At 35.7% G+C, this 8,841-nt stretch overlaps 1 protein-coding gene across 1 annotated transcript; it reads right to left on the minus strand.

Annotated features, from left to right (window-relative positions):
* Positions 1 to 6,939: 6,939 nt before the first annotated feature.
* On the minus strand, positions 6,940 to 8,631 carry LOC133865388 (stemmadenine O-acetyltransferase-like). Its single transcript, XM_062301785.1, has one exon. The coding sequence runs from the start codon at positions 8,560 to 8,562 to the stop codon at positions 7,264 to 7,266; it is 1,299 nt and encodes a 432-aa protein (XP_062157769.1). The 5' UTR covers positions 8,563 to 8,631; the 3' UTR covers positions 6,940 to 7,263.
* Between the last annotated feature and the right edge of the window lie 210 nt (positions 8,632 to 8,841).

Raw genomic sequence — 8,841 nt, forward strand, 5'->3', positions numbered from 1 at the left:
TCGATCGGCCATCAATTTTGATATGATATTAATTATTTTATCCCTTCATAATATCTTAATTAAATAAAAGAATGGAAAACAACTTTTTTGTAAGTAAATTTTATTAATCACCAAATTGAGAGATACGGCCCTACACCATAGCAAAGGGACAAAAACTTAAACTAGCTATTAAACCTCATTAATTACAAAAACCCCACTGAAAACATAACATTAAAGACTTAGTCTGCTCAACTACAAGAAACTTTCATCCAAAAATTTCTTGTATGCCAATATTTTCCCCTACATATATATAAAATTAAGAACTTGCCAATTTTTTTTTTTTTTTAATTAAATAAAGAAAGGGTTACAAGCTAGAAAGAATCTTTCTCACTTCTAATAAGAGTAGATGATCTTATAAACGAAAAAAAATGATGGACTCCCCAATAATAGGCTTAAAACAAATAATTAAAACAGCATTGGAATTATTACAAAGGTTAGGAAATAGGTCAAACAGATGACCCGATCATATTAAAGAGCCGCAGAAGGCGATTACAGGAGTTGAAGGGACACAGATTAAAGCTAACCTATTTAAGCTCTCACTTGGGAACAATGACAACCACCATAATGAGGTTGAAGCTAGCAGTAGAAACACTATTAGAGTATTAATCCGGGACTGCAAAAGAGAGATGCACCAACAAAAAACAAATTACAAAAATCTCTCAAAAAGGGAGACAATAACCCAAATAACATAAAATTAGAGAAACAAATAAACATCTAAAAAATAGCAACTTCAGCCTCTGGTTGAGCGGAGGAGAGCTGCAAGTAAGATCCATGCACCGACGGGTGTGAACAACACGTTGGGGTGTGGAAGGCGTATGGAGAAACGACTGGTGGCTACAGGGAGCTAGAGTGCCGGCGGATGCAATGTAGTTGCGCGTGCATGGAAGGCAGGGACCGTCAGAGAAATATAGATCTAGCTTTTTAAAAGCTAGATCTGAGAAATTTGACAAAGTCGGCTACTAGCGCAGAGGAGAAGATGGAGAACATGGTAGAGAAAGAGACCGGTATGGTGGAGGAGCCATGTTGTTGAGGTTGTGATTTTGGGCGGAATAAATCGTACTCAACGACGAATAGAACCTCGTAAGAAGTGAATAGGGCTAGAGAAACCTCTATCCAAACAGTAACAAAAGGAAAAAAGATAAATGAAGGTAATTAATTAAGCCTCTCTAGGGCAGCTAGAATGAGAGAAAAAACAGAGAGGGTTTTGGCATGAGATATAAGAACTTGCCACTTGATTATGTATCATCATTAATATTAATTATATTCCTAATGGTTTATACGAAATTTCTGTTTCATGCCTATGCTTATACCTATACCCATTCCTCGGTGAATCGTTTTCTTCTTCTGCTATATATATATATATATATATATTCTTTGTTATCTTTAATTACCCCTGGCCGCACGCTCCTCATTATTTTAGTATCTGTTAGTTTTTGTGTTGCCTGCATTCTATTGGACAAAATCACTATAATGTAATATTGTTGATTTCGCAGGGATGCCGTATCAGTTCAACAGGGCAACACCATCCGGACGAGGCTCAAATTAGAAAAAAATTTCAGCGAAATTTTGGAAAGCTGATTGTACAGTTATCTGTCCAGACGCCTTATGTCTACCGTCTGGACGGCGCATAGGTTTTTCAAGCCAGACGCTCATTTGAACCTGCAGCCTATAAATAGAGGTCCTTAGGCTTGAGAATTGCAAGAATTTGGTATTGAATTCCATAGTGCTTAGAGAGTTATATTTTAGAGTTACTGTGCTGATCTACTCACTCTCAAGCCGTTGCCAAGTATTGTTACTGTGCTGAAACTGAAGTCTATCTTAGGGGTTGGCCCTAAGGTAAATGATTTCATTGAAAACCCCTTAAGGTATGAGATTTGGTTGGGAAGCGTTCGTGTTGAGTTACACGTTAGACTTCAAGGTACAACCACTGCATAAGGGTATGTGACTGCTACTGCTTTGTAACTAGTTTTGTCTTCTAAATAGTAGATATCATGGGTTTGGCTGCCCCAGAGTGATTTTTCTCTTAAATGAGTTTCTACTTCGTCAACAAAATATGTCTCTTTTAATTCCACATTTTAATATTTTGTTGCACACTATTGCACACACTTAATAAATTAGAAGTCCATTTACTTTTGCAGCATCAAATCTTGCTTTTGATGAATTAGAAGAAAAGAAATCTTGCTTTAGATGAATTAGAAAAAAAATAATTTTTTTTTGCTTTGAATGTGTTGATAAAGGGCTTGAGATATTTCGATCAATAGGGTCCATAGCTCACTGGTAGAGCATTTGATTGCAGATCAAGGGATCATTGGTTCAAACCTGATTGTGCCCTTTTTTATTTATTATTTATTCATTAAAGAAAGTGTTGTTTTTAATTTTACGCCTAAAGACTAGGATATATACTTTAAACATTAATAGATAATTAATGCATTTGCTATGTGAATTGGTCACTTAATTAATTAAACAAGAGTCTTCAAAGGGTCTATATATCTTCTTTTTTCTAAGGTGGATTTTTTTTTTTTTTCTTGGATGAACACCTAGGTGGAATTTGGAATAGATTATACGAATATAACCAAACCTTTTGCATGCATGGGTTATGTGAGTATCACTGCCTTGTAACTAGCTTTGCCTTTTAAATATTAAATTTATTGGGTTTGGTTGCTCGGAGTGATTTTTCTCTTGATAAGAGTTTTCACTTTGTCAACAAAATATTTGTCTTCTTTAAATTTCACATTAATATTTTGTTGCACTGTTGATTACACACACACGTTAATTAGGAGTCACATATTTTTATTATTTTTCATATATATTGTTTCTTTTTTCTGTATTTTATTAACTTCGGCTACCCATCCCTCGGTGAGTTGTTTTCTTCTTCTGCTCAAAAATAGAAAAAAAAAAATAAAATAAAAATAAATTCTTCTCTCCTTCTTTGTTATCTTTAATTACATACCCCCGGCCGCGCTCCTCATTTTTTTGTATCAAATCTTGCTTTAGATGTGTTGACAAAAGCCTTGAGATATTTTGATCAACAGGGTCCATCAGGGATGGAGCCAGACATTTTAATGAGAGATGGCTAAATATTTTTTTTTTTTTTTTTTTTTTTCTTTCTTTCTGAAGTAGAGGTTAAAGTATGAAGGCAAATTTTAAATGAATTAAACATAACCCAGTTTTGATATTTTTACTATTCCATTCAAATTAAAAATCAATAAGCAAAAGTGAAAAGAGTTTTTGGGAAAAAAAAAAAAAAAAAAGTAATAGAAAACCGTTGTCCAAAGATTCAAAAAATGAAAAATAAAAAATAAAAAATAAAAAAGGTCTCAGTTTCTGTATTGAAATTGAAAAATTTCAGTTGGATGAATTGTGAACTTCTCGGTCTTCTCGGAAGGCTTTATCTGAAGTCCTAAATGATATGGCTCTTGAAGCTAATATTCTATTGCTCATTTTGTTAGAACAACCCACTCTGACTAACACAATAGCCCACTAACTGTTATATAAAACACACTATATTCTACACAAAAGAAATTCTGCTAAAGGCAACACAAAACAAATGAAACGCATATCTTCTTGACTTTTCTAATGCCATCTATCTATTTTTGCCACACATCCTTAGGAAATCGAGCTTTGTAAGGCGTGTGACTCCTCAAGTCTACACCTGTCTTCTTCCAATACACTGCTTTAATTACTAAACTCTTTTCATTTACTTTAAACAAAATATCTACAACTTTGTAAAGCTCCTTTTATTGTTACCTTCTCAAACATGTCCGTTGGTACCCGTGAAATATTAAAGGAAAAATTTTTGAAAATAAAGCTATCGTTCCAAATGAGATGAACCAGTTGAAGAAATAATAAAAGGGAAGGGATCAAGGGACAAAAAAAATTTATTGCTAGGGGCCAATAGGCAAAAAAAAAAAACTTTAATTATTATTATTTTTTACCTTAATTATTATTTTTTTCTTAAAAGTTGAGGGGGGGCCATGGGGGCCCCCTTTCCGTCATTGGGGTCCATAGCTCAATGGTAGAGCATTTGACTGCAGATCCAGAGGTAATAGGTTTGAACCCCGTTGGACCCTTTTTTATTTATTATTTATTCATTTAAAAAAGTGCTGTTTTTAATTTAACACCTAAAGATCAACTAGGATATATGCTTTAAACATTAATAGATAGTTAATGCTTTTGCCATGTGAATTGGTCGCTTAATTAATTAAACACGAGTCTTCAAAGGGTCTATATATCTTCTTTTTTCTTAGGTGGATTTTTTTTTCTTCTTCTATGAATGCCTAGGTGGAATTTGGAATAGATTATACATATGTAACTAAACCTTTTGCATGGATGGGTTATGTGAGTACCATTGCCTTGTAACTAGCTCTGTCTTTTGAATATTGAATTTCTTGAGAAGACTGGCTCAACCAAAAGGCGAGTTAGGCGGTTACTTAAGGCCCCCAAGTGGAATAAGGCTCCCAAAGACAGGTTTGTTGGAGAAAAAAAAAAAAAAAAAACATAATCTGAAATAGTTTTATTTTTTCTTCAGTGGAATAAGGTCACAAAACAAGTTTGTTTGAAAAAAGAAAAAGAAAAAAGCCTAATCATAAGCTGAAACGGTTTTTTTTTTCTTTTTTTCTTTTTCCCAATGGAATAAGATCCCTAAAGATAGGTTTGTTTGGAAAAAAAAAAAAAAAAAAAAAAAAGCCCAATCAAAATCTGGAATGGTTTTGAAAAAAATAAAAGAAGCATGATCTTTTATTCGGATACTATTTAACTTTAATAGAAAAATAAATAGTTAAAAGCCTAAGAACACAACAATTAATGCCAACAAAAAAAAAAAAAAAAAAGTGCATTCTCTTTCTTATTAGGAGACTCAACTAAAAGGATGTAGACTACAAGAAAGCCAATGAAGAGAGTGGAGCCCACGACAAAAGACTCGTTGAAATACAAGTCATAACTTTACAAAAACAACCATAATTGAGAGTGAGACCCACAAAAAAATGTCTCTTTTAAAATTCACGCCTTAGGCTCCAAAATATATTGAGCCGGCCCTATTTCTAAGGTTTGGTTGCCTAAAATGATTTTTCTCTTGATAAGAGTTTCTATTTCGTCAACAAAATATTTGACTTCTTTAAATTTCGAATTAATATTTCGTTGCATTGTTGATCACACACACGTACACATTAATTAGGAGTTACATATTGTTATTATTTTTCATATATATTGTTTCTTTTTCTATATTTTATTAACTTCGGATACCCATTCCTCGGTGAGTTGTTTTCTTCTTCTGCTCAAAAATAGAAAATAATAAAAATAAATTCAAATAAATAAAAATAAATTCTTCTCTTCTTCTTTGTTATCTTTAATTACGTACCCCTGGCCGCGCACTCCCCATTATTTTGTATCAAATGTTGCTTTAGATGAATTAGGGAAAAAATTGAAAAAAAAAAAAAAAAAAAAAATTCTTGGTTTAGATGTGTTGACAAAAACCTTGAGATATTTTGATCATCAGGGCCCATAGATCAGTGGTAGAGCATTTGACTGCAGATCAAGAGGTCATCGGCTCGAACCCGGTTGGACTTTTAAACATTAATAGATAATTAAAGCTTTTGCTATGTGAATTGGTCACTTAATTAATTAAACACGAGTCTTCAATGGCTCTCTCTCTCTCTCTCTCTCTCTCTCTCTCTCTCTCTATATATATATATATATATATCTTCTTTCTTCTTAATTAGGTGGATTTTTTTTTTTTTTGATGAATACCTAGGTGGAATTTGGAATATATTATACGTATATAACCAAACCTTTTTGCATGCATGGACCCGAATGTGTCTAATATATCGATCTTATTGCTTCTGGTTTGAAGAGATTTTCTGGTCTTTTAATTGAAGTTTACGTGTTTATATATCTGTGTACCTGAATGTCATGATCTTAATTACTGCTTCTATCCGGATCAAAACCTCCTCGTACGTACACGTATCATGCATGAAAGAAAAATATTCGTAAATATCCCCCAAAACACTCCCAATTAATTAAAACCACATACTATATTTTTTTTCTCCATTTACATCACCAAACAAATTAACAAACAAACTTATATCACACCCACTTAATTAAAAATAAATAAATATAATTAATCCACAGAGGTAATGAAAAGCTCTGTAGTAGTTATTTTCCAAGAGAGAGCGAAGAGACAAAATCTTGTTTGTAGAGGAGGGAAGTCCCTCCTCCCATGATGTTTTGTGTTTGTGTTTTTAGAAGTTGGTAGGATGTTTTTCTTTCTTTCTTAGGGCAACGTTGTCCCTTAGAGAAGAAGGTAGTTTTGTCTCATCCTTTTCTGGGATGAAGATGTAGTTTTTATGATATGGTTGTGGCTTTTCTCCGGGGAAGTATACCAAATCTGGAACTTATGTTTTCATGGTCATGGGTAAAAATAGTTTTTGCTCCTATATATGGTCAAGCAAGTAGTGGAGAGTTTTGCCAAGCCGGGGAGAATAGTAGATTTGGTGTCCAAGGAGATGATGCTGGTGGAATAATAATCGGTGGCCCCTATACGTGGGTTGCACACGATGGCTTGCAGAGACGGTGGTACTAATTGCGCGAGAAGGACCGGTTAGTTTTAGTTCAAACTTGCACTGTAAAAGTTATTTCTAGCTCAAAATATGTGTCATCTTCTAAATTTTATACGTATCCATGTTACTTAGATGCATTTTCTGTTATTTAGATTATTTTTTAGCAGCTGTAGTCTATTATGTTTTGAGTCATGAATAGATGAAACTCTATTTTCTGCCTCTGACTAATTAGTTTATTAAAGTCATTGTAATTTTGAATAATATTAGACAGTTCGGTATCTTTTACATATATATATATATATATATATATATATATAACTCCCTGCTGGCCAAGAGATGCAAGATATGTACTAAAATTTATTTATTTTGATAGGTAAGACTTTATTGCACAACAAACGAACACACAGATAAAAAAAATACAATTAAAAAAAATTACAATTAAGGAGATCGAGAGGCTGACCACGGACCCCAAGTAGTACAACGTAACAAACAGACTCCAAGATCTGAAAGATCCTATCAAAGACATTATATCCTTGAAAGATTATTCTGGAGTTTCTTTAAATCTATAAAAAAGAAACATATTGGAACAACTGCATCGACTGACCAAACTTCTTCAAAGACACGAGAAATCAATACCAGATGATTCACAGGCATACTTGCACTTAAAATTTTAAACTGCAGAAACTTTGGGCGATGAAACCTGAGCCAGGAGCTCCTTGTCGACTTCAAATTTAGCCATGTCTTCCTCATCCAAGTTAATCCATACCTCTACTCCACTCCCTGACTTCCTGTCAAAGAAAGTAACAAGATTCGGGAAGATCAACCTACCCGAGCCCGCCCATACAGGCTTCCCCCATCCGAAATCAGCTTCAAAGACAGGAAACCTGCACAAGCTGGTGAAGGCCAACGAGATCACCTCTCCTTTCCTCAATCTTTCCGCGTTTTCTCTGATAAAACTCGAGTGCCCACCACTCTCTCTGAAACTTTTCACGTAATTCATGTCGGCTTTCCTAATGCCATCTCGCACCGGAATAACAATGCTGCGGAACCCATCCTCGGCGTCCCTGGAGAGTACAGAGGCTGTCGACACGCTCATATTTCCAAAATAATTTTCCGACAGCGGCGGCTCCATCCTCGGACGCAGGTTCGCTATGTGAAAAACGGTGCAGATCTTATTGGGATCCGCATCTGGTTGGGTGGAGGCAAGGAAGCGGCTATATATGAAAGCCGACAAGGCCTCCACGCGAGTGGGTCGTGGGTATTCGATGTTCGGGTCGTTACTGCTGTATTTGGCTCTTATAGCGGCTACAGCAGACGCGTCGAAGACGAATCTCTTTATCACAATATTTTTCATCCCCATCCCCCACGTGCTTGGACTTCTGCTAAGAAAAGTTTCCGGGGGGAAGATCTCGGCGGCCTCGAATCGCGGAGTCGCTATGTCGCCACTACCACGAGCAATAGCAGCAAAACTGTTGAGGAACAAGAAGAATGAGGAAGCATCCGCCACCTTGTGGGCGAAGAGGAAACCGATCGCGATCCCACCACAGTCGAAGGAGGTGAACTGGATGGCTAAGGCTAGTTCATTGACATCTTCCAGTGAAAACGGCAAGAACTTGTTGTTCTCAGCTGGGTTTGGATCCTCCAGAAATTCGGAAAGACTGCAGTTGGCCTTGGCTTCCGCGTAGTGGACGCCCTCGTCGTTGCAATCAACGTGAAAATTGTCCTTAACCCGTCCTGCTAGCGGGTAGAATCGCGTCAAGGCCTCGGACATGGATTTCTTTATCCAGTCCTGGCGTTCCTCGGTGGTGATATTTGCACGGGCATCTCTATGGTAAAAGAGAACAAGAGGCATGAAAATGGAAGGTGTAATTTGATCAATGAAGGAGAGAGTGTGGCGGCGGAGGTGGTCAGGGGTGGACGAAGAGGGTTTGATGGTGTCTGTGGAGATAACTTCCACGTTAACCTTCATCGTGCTAGAAAATGGCTGCCGAAATTAACACAGGTTTATTAGTAGGTGAGGCTGAGAATGAAAACCCAGCAAGGCCAGCACAGCTATATATATAGAGGTGCTAACTGCTACGCACTGGGAAGCGGGGCCGGGGAGCTATATATCTTTTAATAAATTAATAATAAATATTAATTCCTCTAATTTTTTTTTTTTAACACTTTTTTAGGTGGAGGGATCGAATAAAAGTAATGAATTTATTGGAATCAAACTCATAAATTTAAATTTTAAAATTATAATAGT

This window comes from Alnus glutinosa, chromosome 1 (genome assembly GCF_958979055.1).
Source record: "Alnus glutinosa chromosome 1, dhAlnGlut1.1, whole genome shotgun sequence".
Classification (NCBI taxonomy): domain Eukaryota; kingdom Viridiplantae; phylum Streptophyta; class Magnoliopsida; order Fagales; family Betulaceae; genus Alnus; species Alnus glutinosa.

Excerpts from the sequence above, each read along its gene's own strand:
- LOC133865388 (XM_062301785.1), bottom strand. The coding sequence starts at position 8,562 with ATGAAGGTTAACGTGGAAGTTATCTCCACAGACACCATCAAACCCTCT.